Below are 24,371 nucleotides of genomic sequence, written 5' to 3'. Positions count from 1 at the left end.
AATTCAGTTACTCAAATATCAGGATGAAGATTTGAATATGAACATGGGAACTTCAGCACTTGGGAAATAAATGTCAAAAACAGAATGGGGACAAAAATAGAGTGGAGAACCAAGTTCAGATGTGTGATGTTAACATCCTCATTCATTTCTATAGAGACAAGGCAGCAAAATAAATGTAAACATGTCTTCCCATGAGGACATTTGTATAGCACCTTTCAAATACAAGGCAAGTCAAAGTGCTTTACGTAAGATGTAAAAGAAGATTAAAATAATACAACTAAACAGAAGGAGATAAAAACAATGAAATAAATTAGATAAAATAAGAAAGTGGGACAAAACCGCATTACAGTCGTGGTGCATAATTATTAAAAGACAGTGTCAAACAGTAAAGTTGAAAGCTTTGATTTAAAAAGAGCTGAGAGTTGGAGCAGACGTCAGATCTGCTGGAAGCTTGTTCCAGACATGTGGTGATTACAGAAACTAAGCTGAGCAGAGAACTGGCAAGGCTTAATAAAGATTTCGAGTTTAAATAAGACTGAATAAATATATATATATAAATAAAGGAAAAATAAATTGTTTGTACAATCAATATGTATTCTATCAGAATAAAATAATGTCTTCATTCTGCTGGGGATTCAGCATGAAAGCATCTAGCTTTTTGTTGATGAGCATTATGTGCTTAATACAGCGCTGGGGGCCATTCTTTGGTGGATTAGTTATTAAAAACAAAATGTTTATGAGGCTGCACTAAGTCTGAAGTAAAAGCTGGATGCCTGAATGACAGCTGCATTCCTGAGCCAGTAAGAATCAACAATACCCGTCAGTGCAGGACAATGTGAAAGCAAACATGTCCTGGTGGCATGTCTGAGTTGGTGCAAACTGACATACAGTAGCCATTTCCCCCCCCCTAGCAACTGTGCATATTTTGTTAAATGTTAATTAATTTCTGAGGGCCAAATGTCAGTGCACTATTTGAGTGCTGTACAGGAAATGCTGTAACACATCATCAAAAGTACAACGTGCAGGGACATATGAGCAACAGCAAGGTCACATCACACTCTTTCTGTGGTGGCAGATATTTTACCTTTTTGCCACATGTAGATTTAACTAAAATCAGCTTGCGAAGGTGGGTTCAAAGCGTAGCGTAGCATGAAGCTGGCTTCTCCGTCTTCCCGGGGTGAGCTTGAAGCACAAGTCGGTGCTTGCTGTGAGCACACAAGCTGGATGGAAAGGACTCAGGTTCTCCTCAACAGTGGCACTGCAAGAGGAGCTGACCCGCTGAGACAAAGACATCAGAAATGAGCCAAACATAATTAGCATTGAAATAATCAGCATGTGGGGTGTTTTATGTGCAAAATGATACCTCATCAACATCAACAACAGCTATTACACTTTGACGGAAGGCCTCTATTGATGAGCACAGCCCAGCATGGCTCACGCTGTAAATCACCGTTTGATTCCTCTGAGGTTTAAATCAGCCCTTGGTGTCTGAGACCCCTGTACGGTTATAAATATGACTTGACAAACACCTTGGTAAACAAAGTAAATTCATGTCATTCATGTCATTTTATCTGTGTCTCTATTTGTATTCAGACAGAAGACCGGAAATGGGCGTAGCTTATACCAGACGGCGCATTAAATCGGGTAAATGTTGTATTTACTAACCAAATATTCATTGGCAATGCAATTGTTTTGCCTTCAAAGCATCATATTGATTCAATATTGCTATGTAATAAATTATGGAATATATTTCCACATCTTCACACCGTACTTTTCATCTCTCTCCTTCTCTCTCTTTTATTTTTATTTTTAACTAAACTAAATTTTATGAACTGTCAAACCCCCCACCACCATGGGCAGAGACGGGCTGTCTGAGCAATCAGTGGTAGTCGTCATGTTTTACAAGCATAGTTTGTTATAGCCAGACTATTAAAATTCTCTCTCTCTCTCTCTCTCTCTCTCTCTCTCTCTCTCTCTCTCTCTCTCTCATGGACCTTTTTTCCTGAATCCAAATAGACAACATTTGTGTAGTAAATATATATATATATATATATATATATATATATATATATATATATATCCATCACATTATTCGTGCTTTGCCGAATTACGTATTCAGAGCCACGTCCAGGCTATAGTGTCAAACAAATTTGTGTTGACAGAACAGCCAGACAACAGGAAATTCAGCTCTTGATGGGAAGGGGATGTTGTGAACAGCTTTGTTTTGAAATTTAGGTCCAGTCCATCAAAGATTCATTTTGTACTGGAGGTAAGTTTTATCCACATCCTGGACATGTGGACATCTGATAGACTGCTATATGTTGACACCTTTCAGATGGAATGAAAGCTCTCCGAATAAGCGTGGGAGAGTTACCCAGCCTGGCCTATGCTGCAATACAGGCTTTTTTTTTTTTTTTTTTTTCATTTTGTTTTGTTTGGGTTTTTTTTGGGGAGGAAATAACATTTTTTCAGAGACGGGATTTACAGCTCAAGGTACCTATATTCTCACCTCACCAGACGTGTCAGTGAATCTTCTTGTATTGAGAGGATAAATCTAAAACACTATGATTTGTTTATGGCCCAGTGCCTCGGTGTTGCTGCAGGCAGCAGCAATAGCTGATCAGATAAGATAGCAACACAGGTGACTTAGAAATACTATATCTAAAAACCGCCAAAATTTTAAAATAAGAAGACAGGGCCTCTACCTTGCTTTGGAGGAGCGGGGGCAGATGTAAGGGCAGTCGCAGCTAAAAGTGTTTTTGAGAGTTGAAGGCAGTTTGTTTGATTCATTAGTAATGGCAGCTATGTAGCAGATCCATCAATACTGATTCAGTCATTATGTCAGCTCGCATTAATTGTTATGCTTGCCAGAGGGACATGCATCTCCATGTGTTGATGTCACTAACAGACTGTTGTGTTTTCATTAGGACCTTGTTGAACTGATGTCCTCAGTGCCCATGGTAGTAAAATTTATATGCTAGCTGATGGCCTGTAAGTTCTCCTTTTCCAGTGCAGTTGCGTTGGAAAAACTCATTTTCTCCCATTTATGTGCTGTTCAAATTGCTTATGAAAGCCTTGCACTGGCTACTAGATTAAAGAGAAGAAAAGATTAAGGTGCATTTCAAATTGCCTGTTTTCCTAATGAGGTAAGATGTGCAGGGTTGCTGTACTAATTTGTTGCAAGTGGGTTTCATTCTTTGTTTAGGACAGCCTGATCTCACAGAAAAAAATATGTGAAATGACTTCGATCTTCTTAACAACTAAGATAAAGAAAAGGTTTTCAGTTGTTCATGTGATGGTTATCATGAGTTTGGAACTGCAAGGTTGTATCTGGATGGATGGCATTTCTGAGATATTGTCCATGAAAGATTTGACATACCTTCTGGCAAAGCCGTTATGCACATTATATATATTTTTTAATGTGTACACCCGAAAGGTTGCTTAAAAACACAACATCAAAATTATGAATATGTAGGTGAGAGAATTCTGATCACACCTGTAATTCTAAGCTACCTGCATAGCAGAGCGGTGTGTATAACCAATTTTCCACAAGGAGGAAAAAACAACGAGTGAAGTGTTATTACTCATTAAACCTAAAATAAGTCCACTTGGTGACAAGGGATCTGAGAATATTGTACAAGTGGAAACTAACAAAACTCAATGTCTTACCAGAGAGCTGAAGTTTGACAGCATGCTTGACATTGTTACCTATCACAGACTCAACTTACTCTGTTTCTTAAATTGTATTACCTAAAAACCCCCCAAGAAAACATCTTGTATGGCAGCTAATTGAGGAAGTCTGAGGCAGGCCAAGGTTGTGTCGAGAAGCTCTTTTTAGTTTTAATTAATACCAGAGGGCCTATGAAGGCCTCTGAGTGAGAAGTCATAGAAGGCAGGTGCTCATTCAACCATATTGTTACAGCAGAGTAAAATCCACAGGCACCAGGCGAGTGTATTGATCTGCTGGTGGAATGTATATGTGTGCACCGTGTATGAGTATGCTGTATTGACATGTGATGCACTGTGGGACGCGAAAAATGTCTCTGGCAATGTTATGCTGCCAGCTGTCAAACTGCCTTTGTTATCTTTTGATGAATAACATCATCGAGCAGCTATTTCAGTAATTAATGCTGAGCCCAAACAATTCTGCAGTTATGCTCTGCCTTTTGTCCTCCGGTTTGTTCCATGTGGTTTCTGAACTAACAAATTTGCTGTTTCCAGCAGGGTCAGCCATTCCATTAGCCTAGTGTTATTGAGATTAATGTTGTTATGATTGTTATTACCTGTACCAATGTTACAGGCTGAGGAGGGAGGGGGTGAGTGAAAGTCTGGGATGCCAGAATTTACCATTGAGCCTCCTGGAGGTTTTGTTGGTCTAATTCAACAAAACATCTGTGATGGGAGGTGTCCCCTTTTTATCCTCAGTGTCCTACCCCGCCATGCACTTTCCATCCTCTAATAACTCAACCAGGTTTCTACATTCCTCCAGCTGCTCGCCGCAGCTTAATAACACAAAGGATAGTTTGGTTAGATCATTTCTATTGGCCTGTGCAGACGTGTTTTGTGTCCAGCTGTGCAATTTTATCACTCCTGAAATTGTCCCAGATCAGTCAGCTTTGTTAACAGAAAATGTTTGAGTGTTGGGGTGATGAGTGTCAGATGTTTTTTTTTTTTTTTTTTTTTTTTTTTTTTTTCCTTTCTCTCTGTCACTATCCATGATTTCTAATTGGGAGTCTTTTCAGTGACTTATTGGAAACAAGGGATTTAATTGCCACTGCCAATGACAATAATAGAGAGCCACCTGCTGATTCAGTATGTATGCACAGAAGTCAGAAGTGCTGAGTTATTCTTTGAATTCTTGTTTCTCAAACTTTGCTGGAAGAGATATGCATAATACAGTGACGAGCCAAGACTGTGGATAAATAGCTATTCTCATCTTGCACAAAGCAGAAGGGCCTGAGGGTGAGAGTAAGCTCTTAATAGATTGCTGGTGATATACATAATATTTCAGTTTTGACAGCAAATCTGTTCTTATGTTGCTGTGACAGCCACTCAAAGTCATGCCAGGAACCTATCAAAAAGAATGGATTATTCCCCGCTTTCCCTGTCTACAAACCAAACTGACTGGGGCATGACACAGTTCCTCTGGCGGTGGTTTGTGGGGTGGCACGCTGCCAAGGAACAAAGGCCCTTGCTTGGCAGGGCCATGTGATCGAGCAACAGGAACATCTTCATAACCTGGCTCAACCTTCACACTTGTACAGGTAAATAAAAACAGCTGTGCACAGTCGCAGCCACTGAGGATCAGAGTCTCATTCTGCGCTTAGCTGGATGCGAAAACACAGCTGCTTATTGTGTTCGGCGCCGAAGTGAATCACGCCACTTAACGTCCTCGTGATCCCTGCTTCCTGGCAAATGTAGACAGATGCTGCCTTCGCTTCCTTTTCCCTTAGAAACTCTTTAAATATCGGTTTATCAGCATCTGAAGAAAAGGGCACCTGTAATCACCTTTAAGAGGTTCACAGTTTTATACACTATTTATGTTTCTTCCTGTATAAGAGGGTTCTGCTCTTGATGGGAAGAAAGCAGGTAACCAAACAGAGTCAAAGGGTGGTGATTAAAAAAAAATACTATTTATGGAAATTAACATGCAGGGTGCAGGATTCATGCTGTAATCATGCCGCCTTTCTTTCTTTTTCTCTTTCTTTTTTCTTTTTCTTTCTTTTTTTTCTGTTTTCAATGTGTCCCGCCATCACTTTTGATACAAAACAAATAAATGAAGCCATAACAACACTGTTTCTTTTTCGTTTCAAGTCAGGTCAAGTGAAGCCGATGTGCTTCAGTTCAATTCAGTTCAGTTCAGTTCAGAGATAATCATCCCATTTGGGAACTCTAGTTCACTAGGTTTACAGTGCACCAACACAAACATAATACAAATAATAATAAAAGCATAACATAAAACATAATGTATTTTAACTTTAAAAGCAAATGTCGGTTGCTAACACTAGGCAGGGAGTCATCACGTCAATACCGAGCAAAGAAAGGCCACTCATCAATACGAAATACAAAATACTTATTCAAGCAGTGGAATTTATATCGCTGCACATGTAAATGAAGCAGTCTAACTGAGTCCTTGGTTCTTCTAGCCTTGTGTTTATGCCACCTAAAGTGGCACCTAGAGGGCATCGAGACAGGACAGAATAACATTAGCCCTCCTCACTACATGCCTCTCAAAGACTCCAGTTAATTGTGTCTGCCTCCCGCCAGCAGACACATTGGTTGTTTTTACTAAGCTCCTCAGTCTGTTTTTATCGCCTAGGCTAAAGCAGCATACAAGCAATACAATATTTATCAAATTTGGATAAAACAAGTTCATAATTATACTGCACAAGTAAAAAGAATCCAGCTTCTGTAGGAGAAAAAAATAATTGCTGCTGTATCTTGTTTTTTTTTTTTTTTTTTTTTTTTTTTTTTTTTTTTACTGAACACATCTATATTAGTCTCTAAGTAAAGTTTGCCTCCCACAACAGTTTGCAAATATTTATAATTGTCCACCCATTTGGATCCTTGCCGTTCATTACCGTGGGTTTGGGAGTGAGTCGTGACTTTCTGAAATCGGTTGCCTTGTCCTTCGTTTTGGGAACAGTCGACTCAAGGAAAGACACATCTTGCACAAAGGCATCAGCGGTATGGCCGTGTTTGTTCTCGCTCACCTGCAGAAGACTAAAGATGCCGAAATCATCTCAACTTGACAAATTGTCTATTGACATTTTAAAATATGAAAGAATGGGGAAAGATCAGAGCCCAGGGGGGAGCCAGTGGATGAAAAGAGCCGCTGTGAGAGGATACCACTGACCCAAAACACACTGAGGTCTGTCAGAGAGAAAAGTGCACCACCCAGCCCACAATGGCCAAATCTAACTTAAAATGTAGTTCATGTATTATTTGAAATATTAAGGCAGTTCTCAGGGTAAGTGTTTGTTGATTTTTCATAGGACTTAGGCCTGCACAGTATGTAGCTTAGTAAAATATTTATTTATTCCTCAGAAATTTATCTAACTCCCCATAAAGGCTATATGGACCATACAGTGAGTCATCATCCACACCTCACGCCAAAAAGCTAATTTCAAAACTTTATTGGGATTTTCTTTTCTCAGCTTTCCATCTGTACAATTTTCTCCCTCTAATTCCAGTGGCTGCCTGCAGTGAATTAGTTTGTCGAAGGCTGCCCGAGGTGTCTAATGGCTAATGTTTTCTAGGCGGTCTAATTTGTTCACATTTTATCTCTATCACCAGTCTTTATCCCTCTCTAACCTCCCTCTAACCTCCCAGCTTTTTCTTTCTGTTTTTCTCTCTCCATCTTAGGGCATGCAGCGTCTGATCAGCACAACTCTGCGGTGCCTCATGAGTTCCTTGTTCATAAAATGTTAGTCAGGTTCAAGCACAGGTCAGTGAAAACAGCAATATTGTTGCATCAAAGTTGAATATAGAAGGCCATTTCTGCATTCATTCAAAAGTTCATGCTGGGGGAAAAAAAAAAAAAAAAAAAAGTTACCACGGCTGTTGGTAAAACTTTACTTCAAAAGGGCAAGAGTTATTAATAGGCTAAATATCCTGTATTATGGTTATATAATTGTATTATGTCTAACAATATGTGTATGTAATTAATATATTAACTACCTGGAGGCATCACATAGTCAATGAATTCATTCTTCACAGCAGGAAAGGCCAATCAACCAGTACAGCTTATCAGCACATTGTGGCATATTTCCCAGCAGGAAAATAAAACCTCATTCATGTGCCCCGAAGAGAAAGTGTTACTTTACAATTCAGCAAAATTAGTATCTATCTATCCATATGTTTAACAGAGGAATTCAGTGGTCACTAAAGATGGCAATAATCACACAGTCAGGCCTGGGCACTGTAGCGTCTCAGTTATCCATTTCTATTTAAAAGTGTTGGTAGGTCACTTGCCCCTATAAAGTATGGCTACAAGACTATTCAATGACCCCTCAAGTTTGAACCTTGTGACACAAAGTAGATGTAAGAACAAGTTTGACCATAACATTGTGTCTCGAGCCGGCTCCTGCAGCAGCGGAGATACCATGTGGATCTTCTGTGCGCGCTTACTTCTGAAGTGATAATAAATCCCAGCAGGTAGCCCACCAGATGAGGCACCAAATTCTGTTTGATACTCTCTCCCCAAACATGATATATAAATATATATATATAGATCCGACTGCTCAGTCCAACATAAAATATTCCATTTATTCATTTAGGAGAATGAAGAAGGCTGATTGTGACTCACAATCAGTCCACTGAAGGTGATCAAGTGGATAAATATCCACCGTGGAAATAAATACTTTAATTCTGTGGAAGCAAATGTGCTTCAACTGTTCAACTTGATCAGAATTTAAGATACATTTCTTAATCATCCAATGAAAATACCACTGGCATCAAGAAAGCCTGTCTATTTTTCACACAATTGGCTGACTTGAGTCTTTTTATTGTGATTATAATTACAGGAGTGAATTATGCTGAAATATGCTTGTTCTTGGAGCATCTGAGGAGCACAACCACATTGAAGTGTATCATCATTTGTTGCAATAAATGGTCTTCTTACTGAGTTATATTGCATGCTACTTGTACTGAACAAACACTAAATGTATCCCCTTCTGCATATTCATTTAAATTGGTTCCTTTTAAGTCACAATGATCATAATGGCAATGAAAAGTAGTATTGTTCCCTTAAATTGGCATCTTTCCTGTTGAAACAACCTATTGGTGAGTTATTGCATTTATTTCAGATCACTGCAGTCATCCATTATTTCTGATGTGCTGTCAAAATGTAGGAGAGGCACATGATATGAGCGCAATATCTACAAAATGTATATACTGTACTTCACATTTCTGCTTATCTTGTCCCGAGGCAAGCAATCCTATTTTAGAAAATCCGATATAAATTTTCCTGTCTTTTATCCAGCCATTGTTTTCCATTCATTCCGCTACGATATGAAAATGAACGTTGAGAGACTTCAAACTTTCTTCACACCAGTACTCCATCATTGTAATAAAGTCGTCCACAGTTTGTCCACTGGGGATTGTCCACAGGGAAACATTTGCTTTACTCAGTGAATTATCAGTTTCATGCTTTACGAGTGGCGACAATAGTATAAGCCTCAGAGGCAGAACATTATAAGGTGTATGTTGTAACCAAAAATTCATATTTTGGTTTTATGTTGTGAGGTTTTTCATAGCCCCACATGATTTGCAGAATGACTTCTTGCAAAGTAAAATGGGGCTGCTCGTCTCTTGCTCCCTTTGCATCCGATCTCCAAGTGGCCTCCATGTGACATCTTTGAAACACAGAAAACGGTGTGTTTATTTGTTGGAAGGGGCAGACTGTTTAAAATGTGTGATATTCCATTAGTTGGGGTTTTTATTTCCACTCACTGGGGCAGCATGAGGTCGGCACAAAAGTTACACTGTTCTCCAGGAAGTAATGGATTTTAAAAAGGAGAATAGTTTTCAAGGTGCAAAAGAAATATCATAATTCATTTCACTTTAACATTTTCATGTATCACAGTTTAGTGTACAGATTTCCTAATTGTGATTTCCATTAACCAAACAAGTACAGATTCTGTACGGTCACATGGCGAGAGCTCTTATTACCAGCGGCACCATGTTGGCCTTCACTCTCTACATCTTCTCGAGCTCCTCTCTCAGCCCTCGGTATTTTTCGCGCTTCTCGTGTTCCTTTTTCCTGATGTTGCTGTTGCTCAGGATCGCTACTTCCATCACTACTGTCTTCTTCTCACCCCAGAGGCGCTGCTTGTACAGGAGTGTTGGGAGTGTTGCCTTATGACCATCCTGGTTTGTCTCTGAATGGCATCAGTCCAGTCAAACTAACAGATGAAGAAGCAAGAAGCAAGTATTCCTTTTGTGTGATGTCAAGTGAATTTCAATACAGGAAGACGACTGTGAAAGCATGCAGCTAAGGTGTAAGAATTCACAAGAACTCACAGCCATACAAGATTTGCTTCCTTTTATTAATTAAAAAACTGCTGAATAAAGAACAGAGATGATTTATCAGAGATTCTTTTCTCAAGCGTCACACCTTACAGTATAACTGTGAAGGGTAAGTGCATAATCCCAGAGTGAAATGTGCACTGCAAAAGGAAATACAAAAGACCTATGAATATATTTCCTTATAACATGTATATTTAAGCGGTAAAAATAAGAATAATAAACGAGAGCAGACGTGTTTGCGCTCCCGACTCAAGGCTTCATCGGGGGTGCATCAGGTGCTTCTGGCCGAAATGACAACATCCAGAGAAAAAGCTGACCCAAAGAGGCTCATGGGATGGAGAAACCTGTTTTTAAAAGTGACCCGGTGAATGCAGTGGTGAACACTTGGGTCAGAGACAAGCAGGCCCTCAGCGCTGACCAATGGGAACAAGGCCAAGTGAAGGAAGAGGAGCCATCATTTAGCTCAACAAGGGGCAGGCTGTGAACCAAAAGCACACCAGGAAATAAACGTGTGATACACAACATGTTAGAGGCAGTAAGTTTTATCAGGAGGTAATAAGAGACATCCATTCAGCCCATGGGACAATGAACCCATGGGTTCATTGGGAATCAGAGAAATCAGGTCACTACAGTTTGAGATGACCAACTTAAATTCAAAACGGTAATATAAATGATCCCAGCGCATAGTGTGTGACCACGGTGTGACCCTCTCAGAGTTCATGTTGCACCACAAGGCACGATCACGCCACAGAGTGCAGCATCCCTTTTGAAGGAAGTGGAATAAGTGTGTCTCTTTGTCAAAGACCCAAGTCGGCCTTGAGTTATGCCTTTCACAGCCATCTTTCTTGGTTCATAAACACAGTGGGAGGTTACAAGGTCAGTGACAGGAAGAATGCAACATCTGTCACATTTCAGCAGCAACAAAGGTGATTATCAAATCCAAGAACACCACGTTGCCACTCTGTCCTTGTGGGAAATGTTCGTCCCAGGTTATCACAAGAAGAGAGAATGCATTGTTACAGCTTGGGATGGGCCGTGTGCTTGACGTCAGCTTTTCGAGATGTTTCAGCTTGAACTGTTAAAGCATGATGCACGCTTCTCACAGTGAAACACAGGAGTTTAGCATTTATTCTCATCAGTTAAATCACCACAAGTATAAAACTTCCCAGGTCGTAAAACATCCTCTGTTCTTGACTTTTTTTTTGTTTGTTTGTTTTGTTTTTGTTTTTGAATTGTATTGTAGCCATTAGATTTTACCTCAAACATTTCAGGAAGGACACAAAACCGAGTCAGAAAGCTCAAATATGACAACGGCCTTGCCTGACTCTATGACATACGTCTCAGTTACTCTAGTTATTCAAGACCTTCAGTTCGAGTCGAGTGTCGTGCATTAATGGGCTGTTGATCTAATGAATTTGTGCATTCTGCTGTACAAGTGATGCTCGCATTTTGTTGAGTAAACTCTGCTATTGACAAGCTCTCCAGCTCCATGGTTCTCTATTGACTACACTCTGTGTTAGACAGAATTATTTTATCCCTGGGTCTTTGAGTCTGACTGAATTTTGAAAACCACTGAGTCTGATTTTCCAATCTCTCTTCTTTCAAGAAAAAGAAGAAAAAATCTTTGCATGCAAATTTTGAGGGAATCCTCTCCAACAATGTTTCCATCAATACCTCTAGTATATTGACAAAAATGAATAATCTGATGTAATAATCACATTTCCAGCAAGTTCCAGCAAGCATATAAATACATCCAGATGTAAATATCTCAAAAGATACTCTCTTAGTCAAAGCAGCCTGGGGGAGATCATGCGTTTGGTTTTGTGTGTGTGTGTGTGTGTGTGTGTGTGTGTGTGTGTCTGTCTGTCCAGAGCTAATCTTGTATATTACTGGGCTAGTCAGCCTAATATTTTTGGTGCACAGTTATGATTGTATGGTGAAGAACCTCTGGTCATTGCAATGGTTCAAAACCTTTTCAAAATATTTGTTCTCGCTATTTCCACTCTCTCTCTTCATTCATCGTGTAGCTTGCTCGACCACTGCTGCCGTCTCCCTCTCTCTCTCTCTTCACATTCTGCTGGGCCTATCATCCTAATATTCTTCTCCTTATCCTATTTGGCCGTGTTTGCCCAGCTCGTGGGTGAACAAATATAGGATGTGCTGTGTTTTGGGGCGAGTTTATAAAACACACTGCTGACAGAGAAAGTCAACAAGACACAGAGCAGACACACACAGGGACAGGCACAGAGAGAGGTGCGGAGCAGTCCGGTGTGTGTGCAGTGACTCTTTTTGAAATGCAGTTTCTGACAAAAGCCGTATGACTTCTGGCAAAAAGCCAGAAATGGCTTGTGAGGCATAGGTTCCTGACCACTGATACAATGTGTGTAATAAAGTGAAACAGATACAAAAAGAACAACTAAACTTTATCAGCTTTGGAAGTTCTATGGTATATTTTCTATACTGTACCTGCAGTCCTGAAAAGGGGAGATTTGCACTCTATTGAGCGCACTTTGCAATAATTCATTGGAAAACAACTGTGTAGATTATCATGTTGTTTTAAGACAACGTGCATATTTAAGATGCAACATTGACAGTCTTAGTATTAACATTAGAAATTTCTCACAAAGTTGGGATTTGTGCCGGCATAAACATTAGCCACATACACAACATTAATCATTCACATCATTCAATATTATTTACTAAACATTAGTGTGGGATCATGCATTTTTGTAAATACAACAGAGTTATTGAGGAGATAGAGAGTCCTGGGACTACAGAAAAATAGGGCCCTGCCTCGGAAGATAGGGTTGACCTTAAAGAATAGTGGAGGTGGAAAGAATGAGATTTTTCTTCCTCTCATCCGTTTTGGCTTTTATCAGATGATTATATGTAACAGTGTCTTTCATTTTTAAGAGCCTCAGTATCTTTTATTCACAGTACAGTTTAAATAAGCTACCTTTCAGACAAGCACATTTGTAAAACAATGATTTCATTTCCACTGAAGTTCAATTTTAGCAAAGTAACACTGGTCTTACTTCTACTTGACAAGGATATTTTTGCACTCTTTCCACCACTGACAGCCGGACAGTAAAGTGTTGCCTACAACTCTTTTTGCTTCAACACAAAGCCAAAGTGCAATGATAACAAAAAAAAAAAAAATAAAAAAAATAAACAGCTATTCTCACAAGTGGATGCTCTTATGGAGCACCTCAAACATGCTGCTTTACAGAGGTTTGAACTGGCAGAAACTCCAGTGGAGTAGTGAACGCTGCCAAGCTTATAGAACTCAGAAACTCACCAATTTCTTGCTCTAAACTGCCCATCACTCAGGGAAGTACAGCTTCTGCTGAATTTCATTCTTTAGACCACTTTTTTCCATGTCCTCTTTTTCCCCTTCTGCCCCAGCTCGCTACACCACTGTGTGACCTCAAATCTTTTCCAAAAGGACTTTTTTTTATCTGTTTTTGCCAACAAATGGCTTGCTCAAAATTCTCCCAATTTGATGCAACAGCCTCTATCAACCCAAACGTTTGTGCAGCAATTAGAGCACATCACGGATCTTGAGAATGACTTTTATAAGCACTGAACATAGACGGCGATGTGCTTCAGTGCTTGCATCGCAGACAAGATACTGCCATGGCCTGTAAAATTGAACCTCTAAGTGCTTCCTTTGTGATAATAGATAAGAGTGCTGCCATTGTAGAGGTCAAACGTATTATGACAGCCAAGCTGAACTAATATGAACACTCCTGCTCCATCCCGGGGAAGAATTGTTCGGGGAAAATCAAGTGTTGCTGTTTTTTTAGATGGAAGAAGTTGCAACAATGGGTCGGCTATACCCCATCTAGGTGTGCCCAAGATACACCATCAAAATGTGCACACTCCTACTCATCTCCCAAGCCAATGTAAGAGTAGTTTGAACACAGATATAGCTGCAGAAGAATGCATTTATTTATAAGGTGTATATTCAAAATTGTTCCTGCTATTTATTACAAGGCTAGAGTGTGATGTTAAATAATTTAGTTATATAAATTACAACACAACTATATACTAGAACATCTAGTCTGGACCAGTGAAATTGGCTTTGTGGTGTCCAAGGCCAAAACAACAGTCAAAACAAAAACAAACAAGCAAAAAACTAACTGGAGCAGGGAGATAACCTACCAAAATGAACTGGAAATAAAATACAGTGAAAATTATCTTCCTACATAAACAAACCGGGAGAAAACCAACACTACAGAAACAGCAGTGCACCGCTACTAGTCAAACAATCACTGATGAATCACAGACAGTCTGTCAGCTGGGTCAGGAGTGGAGGAAGGAGAGTGCCGTCCTCACGAGACCGCTGCCCCCTTTTACAGCGATGACCCACTGCTGGAGCCAATGGCATGCAGTCGCCTTCTCACAGTCAGCCAATCATCTTGGAACTGCACATTATAATCACAGAACTGCAACAAGGGAGCACAAAACATACGACCAGGGTTGTAACACCCCGCTTCCCAACTAATTAAACATCCCCGCCTACATTTAATTCCTAAGGTGAGGCCTCAGTCAACACACGACAACACGTCTGCCAATATATTATCGACTGCCTTTTTGTGACTGATTAAAATCCTGCAGCAACAACAACCAGCGCATCAGTCACAAGTTTTAATTATGCATCTGATATACAAACATCAGCAGGTTATGGTTTGTGAACACCTGCATGGGCTGTGAGCTGAAACCTGGTAACTTTTTCACTTGAAGGGCATTAAAATTTTACTTGAATATGTGCTAATTTTCCTCAAGAAAAAGTAGCAGCAGTGCTATTCAGAGGTCAGAGGTCAGGGTCAGCTACAGAGCAGCAGCCCTGGAGCTGGTGGGGATTCAATGTCTTGCTCAAAGACACTTCTGCAGGGATTATGCCAGTGAAAGGAGAGCTTATACTGTACCTGGGTCCCCTAGTTGCAGGATGATCTACCCTCTCATTACCCTTCGTTGTTACTATGGATGAAGTGGGATTTCTACAGTGGCACTGTATGGTACCGGCTGACCTTGAACATTTTTATTTCAAACACAAACCGCACACTTCTGTAAAACCACCAGGATGCCAAATGACCCTAATTAACGAGGTTTCAACTCCGCTGTATTCTCTGGTCTCCTTTTAAAAAACTAGAGTGGTACTGCCCCCGGAAACATTAAATATTAATATCTCCATCATTTTAATATTAGAATTAATCAAATGGATTGTACCAGATAATACTAACAGCAATTATCTACGCAGTGATAACAAGATTTATATTGTTTGATGAGTGCCAGCTGGTGAAACACTAGTGTGAATATCAGCCCCTTCCACTGCTATCTTGCCGATTTTCACTCGACTGCTTGTTCTTTCAAGGCTTCTCTTCTCTTGAAAGTGAATCACTGGCGCAGCAGAAGAGGAGTTTGAAAATGAGATGTGAAACTTTTGAGCATAAGTGACACCAACTGTAGCAAAAAAGACTGACAGTTTTAGAATAAAACAAATTGCTCTACTGAATAACTAAAATTGCCAAAATAGTAAACAAAATATCACCTTTACAAACAGGATCCTCAATATTTAGAATTATTAAATGATGATGCGTTTCTGGTGGGTTTTTTTTTCCCTCCAACAAAAGGAATATGTAGTCTTTTGGACATGAACTTGTCATAAACTGTGCACTGCATTACATATCAGGTTGAAGGAAGGCGATAGCACAATTTGCGATTTTCTGTGAAACTGCTGTTACATGTCAGAAATCAAAGCCAAGCAACTCAACCATGTGCTTTTATCTCACATAAAAGAGTGTCAGCTCTCTCTAATTGTGAGACAAAAATTATATCTCAATCAATTTTGTCCACTGAACCTAGACAAATGGCTAACTCTCAGTTTTTCAGTGAAGATGGTGGATTTATTGGTGCTCAGCGCTGGATGACACTTGAAATTAAATTTTATATATCCATTTTGGAAGTGAAAAAATCTGCCATACATCCCTATGCACATACATTATATGGAGAAAAGTATTGGGACACCTACACGTTACACCTACAGGAGATTTTTTGACATCCCATTCTAAATCCATAGGCATTAATATGGAGCTGCCTCCCCACCGTTGCAGCTACAACAGCTTCCACTCTTCTGGGAATGCTTTCTACAAGATTTTGGAGTGTGACTGTGGGAATTTTTACCCGTTCATCCAGAAGAGCATTTGTGAGCTCAGATACTGATGTTGGACCAGAGGGCCTGGCTTGCAATCTCCGTTCTAGTTCATCTCAAAAGTGTATGATGGGGTTGAGGTCGGGGCTCTGTGCGGGCCAGTCAAGTTCTTCCACACCAAACTCACCCAGCCATGCCTTTATGGAGCTGCTTTGTGCACTGGGGCTCAGTCATGCTGGAGCAGAAAAGGGCCTTCCCCAAACTGTTCCCACAAAGCTGGAAGCAGAGAATAGTCCAAAATGTCTTGGTGAGCTGAAGCATTAAGATTTTCTTTCACTGGATCTAAGGGGCCGAGGCCAACCCCAGAAAAACAAGCCCATAGCATTATCCCTCCTCCACCAAACTTTACAGTCGGCACAATGCAGTCAGGCAGGGAACGTTCTCCTGGCATTCACCAAACCCAGACTCGTCCATCAGACTGACAGATAGAGAAGCGTGATTGGTTGCCGCTCCAGAGTCCAGTGGTGGCGTACTTTACACCGCTCCATCTGACGCTTGCCGTTGTGCTTGGTGATGCAAGGCTTGCATGCAGCTGCTCGGCCATGGACTGGGACTGAGTGAAACACCTGAATTCAGCCATTAAGAGGGGTGTCCCAATACTTTTGTCCATACAGTGTATTACTGGGTTATACACTTTACCTTTTAACAGGATAAACAGACAAACTAATGAGAGATATAATTGTTGGTGCTTTGAAGGTCATGGGCATGATGCATTCATTCATTCATTTCTTCATTTATTTGTTTATTTGTTCGTTGTTTGCAAAACCTCCTACATACATTTCTAGATATAGTTCAATTAAGGGAGCTTTTTCCTAGGTACGCTATAAATATTCATCTCCATGAAGCCCACATATACCAGCTGAAATCCTTGTAATAATCCTGTGAAAAGAGAATAATATATAGCCAACCTAGGGAAAGCATTCACAGAACAGTCCTTAGAACTGGAGAGTCTCACATCTTCTGTGTTGTTTATGCAGCACCCGCCCATTGTACTGTTTTTTGAACAATAAATTGTTGAGGACTGCAGCTTAAACAGCAGCCCAGGCAGCGAAACTGTGAGCCGGCAACATCACACCACTGTACTGTACACACAAATGACCTCAAATGGCCTAAATTTTTATATCCAGTGCTACAGTTATTAAGACCTTGAAATAAGCTGTGATAATGTTAATCAACGTATGTATGATTTCTGATGGTTGCATCATGAAAGCAGTGAAAGTTAAATTAGGTGAAATCCTCTTTTTAGACCAAAAGGCACCATAGCACCTGTCTCGGCGTGGTCAGCTATCTTGAACGGTTTAAATCTAAAGCTACACTTTTGGGTCGATCTGAAAACTCCCATTCAAGCCCTGTAGGGAAAGGCCTCAGCTCAAAAAATGTAATTCCACATTTAATGTAATTCCACATTTTAATTTAATGATGATCCTGCCCCTAAGCAATGTCTGTCTATCAGCATCACATATGTTGATCTGCTGGATCAACATCATAACAGCCTCTTTTGGGAGCTCTTTTGAATTATTCATATTTAAGCACATATGTATCACTTCTTTATTATTAACTGAGCTCATCCTTCCCATTCCTTCACGCTCATTATCAGCAAAGGACAATTCCCTAAAAATATGTATATGCTAAAGTCCTTATCTCATATCATGTGGCACCATAACTTACAAACCCTGCTTATTCAGAGAATTTCATGGAATAAAGTGAAGACTGGTGACTGACAAAATAGGATTCTATTATTTGGTCAAACTGATAAATTGTTAAAGAACAGGAATCAATGGTCCCGAATTCTCTCCTAATGTGGTTTTTATAGCCCATACATCCTATGGCGGATATATTTCTGACATTTTTTTAGTCTTATTTCCGCTCTGCACTATAATGATAACTACAACATCAAATTTGGGCTCACTTAGAAATGGCCAGAGCCCATAGGTTGGTGGCGCATTATTGTGCTGCGATGGGTGGTTTCACGCGTCACCAGTGGGCGCTTCTTCCTGCGCACAAAGAGCCCGGAGCCCGGGGATGCGCACAATGTGAATCTCAGCTCTGAAAGACCGCTGTCCTCTTCTTCTTGGCAGCATCTTGTGGAGTGTAACACAGGGTGGTCGGAGGTCGAAGGACAGTCTGGTTTAGCGCTCATCATCCTCACCCAGCTCATTCACAGATCGGGGAATATACCGAGGGACGCATCCTCAGTCAAAGACCGAGAGACGCACTTGGACCGGGCTCAGAGTAAGTGCAGAGCGCACGGACTGCACACTGGAGCAGAGAGAAACCTCTTCTGTGGCTTCTGACAGACCAAGAGTTGATATGAAAAATGTTATCTGGTCACTAGTACCCTAAGCCACAGATCACCATCTTACGGATATTGGAATTACAATCAAATTTAATGAAGAGGAAAAAAACTGCACCCTAAAACAAGTAAGTACGTGGCTCCGGTTTTTATCGGTCACAAACGGGACTTGTAGGAATCATCACTGACATTGCCTGCACACATCAATACGTCTTTTCCCTGCCTTTTAATTTTGACATAAGGTTTATACGCTGCTAAGTTTGCTGCCTTTGATTTGCAGTGCAACATTAGGCGATGCAACTTAAATCGACTCAGAGCATGCACACCAAGATAAAATAACCGATACTAAAATGGCTATATCTCGAAGATTTTTTTTTTTTCTTTTTCCATCTGATTTTTCGAAAACTGGTGAAAAGGGCAGCCAGAGTGACAAAGAGACTGATAGGATAGTGGTTACACATGCATGATGCTGATGATTGCTTTTCTAGACGAGCCTCAAATGGTTTGAATGGTTCTACTGGGATTTCTGCTGTTGGGGCTCATTTCCCTCATCTAGGACACAAGTCCATATGGTGCTGCTCAGCGAAGTCACACAGAGACACAGCATCAGGACTCCCCACCACTAGATAACCTCTCCAAGTTGTTTAAGGAAATTACTATAGTCCCTGACAGAAAACATTTTTTTTTTTTTTTCTTAGTCTGATTGGAAAAACGGCTTATTTCCTTGACAAAAACACAAAAATTTTCATAGTATTCATGTGAGACTCATTGTGTGTCCATAAAACTCAATATTGAGTTCATGGTGTCCTTATTATTATTTATTTATTTTTAATATATTATAGTATTCTGATAAATCTATAGCATATGATGTTTTGGTGAATTATTAAAATTTAAATTTACTATTGAATGCTTCAGTTCTTTTTTCATGAGGGTTATGAATGGGTGCGCTATATGGTGTTAACAACCCAGCCTCACCCTCAGATATTGCCCCATCAATGGTCTGCACACAGGTCCTTCTTTTTTGCCCATACTCTAAAAGGAGAGACCTAACAGCAGGAGGAAAAATATTCTGCCTGCTGCATCTTCAAAGTATCCAACTATTCATCAGGGATTGTAATCGTTCTCCTCTCTATTCATGTTTATTTATAGAGCCTTTGCACATATTTGGAGAATAACAAGCAGTAGCCAAATGAGAGGTGAAATAATCTTTGAAGCCATGTAGTGAATTGTTCTCTATTGCAGCAGTATCAGGAATGGCAGAGGCGAGGATGAGTCTGTATTCCTCATTCCTCTGTAACCTGCGATTGCTTTGAAGCCCCTTTTGATGGAATCAGAGTGGCAATTACATTGTGCGACCGATTTGTGACCGCAAACGCTTTGCTGTATGAAGCAAAATTAATTGGAGAGCACAGAAATGTTTTAAGAGCCACCTTGAGTATCCTCTGTATTCCCCCTCCTCATCCTTGACCTCCAGTCCTGTGTTTGCGGCTGTATCTGGGATGAGGGTCTGGGAATGTGCCATGCTGATGATGGGGTTGAGAAATGGATCGCTGCTCCCTTCTTCCTCTCCCTGTCTTTTAAGTGCACTTACTCTCCTGCCCTGTACTAGGCAGCAGCTGAGGGATGCAGCCTTGTTTAACAGTGGAGGGAGTCATTGGGGGCGTCCTGCTGTCTTCAAGGGATTCAATGATTTTTCGCATGAAAATACACAGCTGTACTATGTCTGCTGTGGCTGTAAACTGCCCACCCCAGATGTTTACTCGTATTCTGGTAAACAAACATTTAATGGGTAAAAAAATATCATCATTTTCGGTCAGAAAACGTTGGAAAGGAATAGTAGATTATAAATATATATATATATATATATTTAAATACTGCATTTATTTTGTGTGGAAAAAACACCATACTGAGCGTTGAACCAGTGCCATAATGTCACAGGTTTTCAACTGAGGGGCACATTTCAGAGGCAGTCACATTTATTTGTTCAGAGCTCACTCTATTACTCATTGCTCCATGTTGTCCTTTTCTATCCATATCTGGCTTTAGTCACACTGCTTCAGCCCTAATCACACTATCCTTTTCAGACTGTACATGCACAGTGGTGACAAGTCAGTCACACATTTGAAGTGGCTATTTTTTTATGTGCCTCTAAGACCGTGCTTGAAATGGGAGGAACATCTAACGAGAGACAACACATTCAAGCGATCCTTGCATGAATGTACATGGAGCAACTGTTGAGATGGCTCGGATGAGAGGCTGCATCTACGTGGAATGCCTTTCATTTGAAGCCTCAATGCTTAATTTGACTCTGCAAGCATCATTCGGCTGCTTCAGCGATGATGCAGACAGTTATGGTGCAATCGATACCAAACAATTAGTCCATCTTTGCCCTTGTTTTCATTTGACAGGTATTTTGCACCAGCCTAATACACCTAAGCCATGGAATAGAGACATTAAGCCGCGCTTTTATTTGTTAATCACTTTAGTAAAATTTTCATCCCCGCCGGTTCATGTGAAATAGACTTCTGTGGGTCTTCAGTAAGACTAAATTGGGAGGCGGCAGTGCACAGCTGATTGTGAATTCTTCATTCACTGGCCAAATCACAGAGCAGCTGTGTTTTCAGATTGTGTCAGTCCCAAGTGGTGGATTCTTCTCCCTAGGTTCTGCCACTGAGTGCTATAATGGAGATGGCAGCAGACTGTCATGCCATTTGTTGAAAAACAACTCCAAGTGAATGAATAGAATATACACTACAGTAAACATTACCTGTATGACACGTGTGTTCGTTTTTTGGATTGTGACCGTTTTTGCATCATCAGATGTAACTGCTTCTTCAGGCTTCGTGCTGCCTATGTCCTGCATGTGCTCTGAATACAGACCCTGGGTATACACACCCCTATGATTGAACCTCTATCCTTTACTCCCTCCCTTATTAGATTCTTTTGCAATTATGCTGCCCTCAGGGGGAAATGGATGCCTTTAACCACCTCTCCTATCAATTATGTGCCAAACAACAGCCCCACTAACCAAGGAGTCATCTCATTTACTCTGGAATGCATTTAGCCAATGACTTCCATTAGGCTTAGCTACTGTGGAGGTGAAAGAATGATGCCTCATTACATTTGGCAGAGCAATCTTGTGCTCATCATTTCAGTTCAGAAAGCCAAGAAGTAATGATACCAAACCTTTATCGCCACAAGGCCCTATGGGACATAAGCTACCTTAAGCTTTCTCAGTGACCACTGTTGCTTTCACTTTTTCAGTAGGTTTCAGCAGATAACAGGTTTTTGAAGGCCAGTTCTGATCATTTTCATGAGTGTTCAGCATCTTAAAATCTGAGCGTGCCAAAAACAACAACTTTTCAAAGACCTTTAGTCTTTCAATAGAAGAAAAGCCTCTGAAACAGCATTCACGCTCAACCTCTCTACTGAAACCCAGACTAATGAAATTCTTTTAGGGTTAGCAGCTGTTTAAAGATGGGTGATGGTAGAGAAAATCTGGGACACATTAGGCTGTTAAATAAAGAATTAATTCAAAGAAAACAATATTGAACTATTAAACAAATTAAATGTGCCATGAAAATAAAATGTAATTGCAGGGTTTGCAGACTCTTTTATGTGGCAGTGATTGGAGAGGAAGTCCATCATATCAGCAGTGGGCAAGACTGACTGGTTTTATAAAAAGCCAGTACTGAACATACTCATCTAAACCTATAACACTCTGCCATATAGGTCTACTGTATAATGCCAAAGCTGCAAGTAAAGTTTTTCTTGAAGGAGATTTTCCTCTCAGGAACTTGAAGCATTTTGGACGAATGGGATGGGATGACGAGGTTGGATCCCTCCGACAGCGGATGGCAGTTAATACTGCACTCAAACTGAAAAATGTAGCACACATTTTTCCAGTAGAATCTCAAACCGTGTAATCCAATGTGATGGGTTTTTAGAGTGGCAAAATGCCCCTTAAATTTTGAAAGACACCAGGAAATCCACTTTGAATCTAGCTGTGCCTGCAATTACAGCAGATGAGGAACAATTACTGGCACCAGGACAGTTAAGTTAAGCCAACACTGGCCCGACCATTATGTTACGACTAGGCAAATGAGATGATGTGCCCCCTATAGATTGTACTGTGTGACAGCTCAGCACCAGCCCAGTGCCTTGTAGGCTTCTTGCATAAATGCACAAGTCTGTAAGATTATGTATTAACACCAACAACTGCTCTTCACATCAAACCACAGCCGTAATCCCACAGTTACAAGTTGGTGAAACAAGTCACTGGTGGTATTTTAGGTCTGTTTCAAGGATTCCAAAGATAGTACGGAGTTAATCCACACAACAGGGTTATGTTGTAAGGATGAGGGGATGGGTTGAATTCTTAATCCTGAGAGGCATATCACTTTCCACTTACTGTGATGTAGGTCAAAGCTTCAGCAAAGCCTGTTCTGTGCCAGTGATACTGCAATTACAATGCAAGAGCTCTCTGTTCCTCCTCCACGTTAGAAAACTTTTAATGGCCATTTAGGTCATTGATCACCCTTTAAATGGGACTTTTGATGCAGCACTTTGTAGATGTTCGCCCTTTGCCAACATGATACAAATGATGAGGGCAGTGTGACGGGACAGTGAATTTCAAAGTGGAGATGAAATGCTGCATTTTCAAAATGGCTCTTCGTTAATAGGTAATTCTGCCAGTGAACTTGGTATCGTTTGGCTTATTTAGGATTTCTGTTTAGGCGTGTGTGAAAGCATTCACACTTAAATGGAAACAGTCAGTTTGCTAACATTCAGTTGGCCTCCAAACCCTTTGTTGTAGTATGAGGTGGCATTTTGCTGCAGAGTAGGGTGCATATAGCCTGTCTACCGGCTCCTATTAATAGTCAGATAGGGAGAGAGAAGTATCTTTTGAGGTCAATCACTTCCTTCCTCACTTCTCTTTTGAGAGGCAGGCTTGCGCTTGTTATGCAGGATGAAAAACATGCATGGTAAAGGAAAACATACTCATTTAGCAGCTGTTTCTTCGGCATCGCACAAAAATGAGCTCCTTGGGTTGCATCCTTAAGTTTGCCCACTGTATGTGTAGTGCTTCATTTTCTTTAAGATTCACTTTCACTTCACTTACAATGACTCACAAAAAATGCAAACTAATTATGTAACTTACCAGTGCTATAATCATGTTTTTGCTGTTCAATGCTTGTCATATTTGGCACAAAATGTCATATTTTAATTATATCCATAATTACTTTCCCTTCAGATTAAAAGTCGTGTATTCAAGGGAGAGCATTCCATTCACAAGCAATTGGATGAGAGTCTTATTTGCCCTCGGCAACTAAAGATGATGTTTCTATGGAAACAAATTGTTCTGCTATCAATCACTGGATGCCTTGCAGGTAAGATGTTTTACCACATATTTCATTTCAGATGTACTGTACTTGGTATTATGGTTATATGTATCCTAATATCATTTCTGCTTTCATATTAGAAAGTAATTGCATGTATATTGATTGCTGAATAATATTAGTGTTGGTCTGATTTGCATAATCCCATACAGTTTCCATGTCTCTAAGGTGCAGGTTAGAGAGTTTTTTTTCTCTCTTTTTTCAAAAATACTGCTCATAAATGGTAACTAGTGTTCACATAAAATATACAGTCTGGTGGTCAAGAAGAATGAATGACAGAATCAGAACAGTTGTAAATAACTGTAGTGAATCTCTTGACCAGATAGGTTACACTGATTAAGCTGCAGTTATTATATATACCGTACTTAGGCAAGATGTCCTTCAATAGCCCCCAGGCCGGCCTTCATCTGTACATTTACAGTATACACTGTCAGGG

At 40.3% G+C, this 24,371-nt stretch overlaps 1 protein-coding gene across 1 annotated transcript in view; it reads left to right on the top strand.

Annotated features, from left to right (window-relative positions):
- The first annotated feature begins 18,325 nt into the window (after window positions 1-18,325).
- cntn3b (contactin 3b) overlaps window positions 18,326-24,371 on the top strand; it is a 40,789-nt gene continuing 34,743 nt past the window's right edge. Inside the window, exons 1-2 of the mRNA XM_030051228.1 lie at window positions 18,326-18,664; window positions 23,791-23,926. Of these exons, the coding sequence (XP_029907088.1) occupies window positions 23,872-23,926 (55 nt within the window). The 5' untranslated portion in view covers window positions 18,326-18,664; window positions 23,791-23,871. The remainder of the gene's footprint in view (window positions 18,665-23,790; window positions 23,927-24,371) is intronic.

The sequence above is a fragment of the Myripristis murdjan genome, chromosome 5 (assembly GCF_902150065.1).
Source record: "Myripristis murdjan chromosome 5, fMyrMur1.1, whole genome shotgun sequence".
Lineage (NCBI taxonomy): Eukaryota > Metazoa > Chordata > Actinopteri > Holocentriformes > Holocentridae > Myripristis > Myripristis murdjan.
This window is presented reverse-complemented; position numbering and strand designations above follow the sequence as displayed.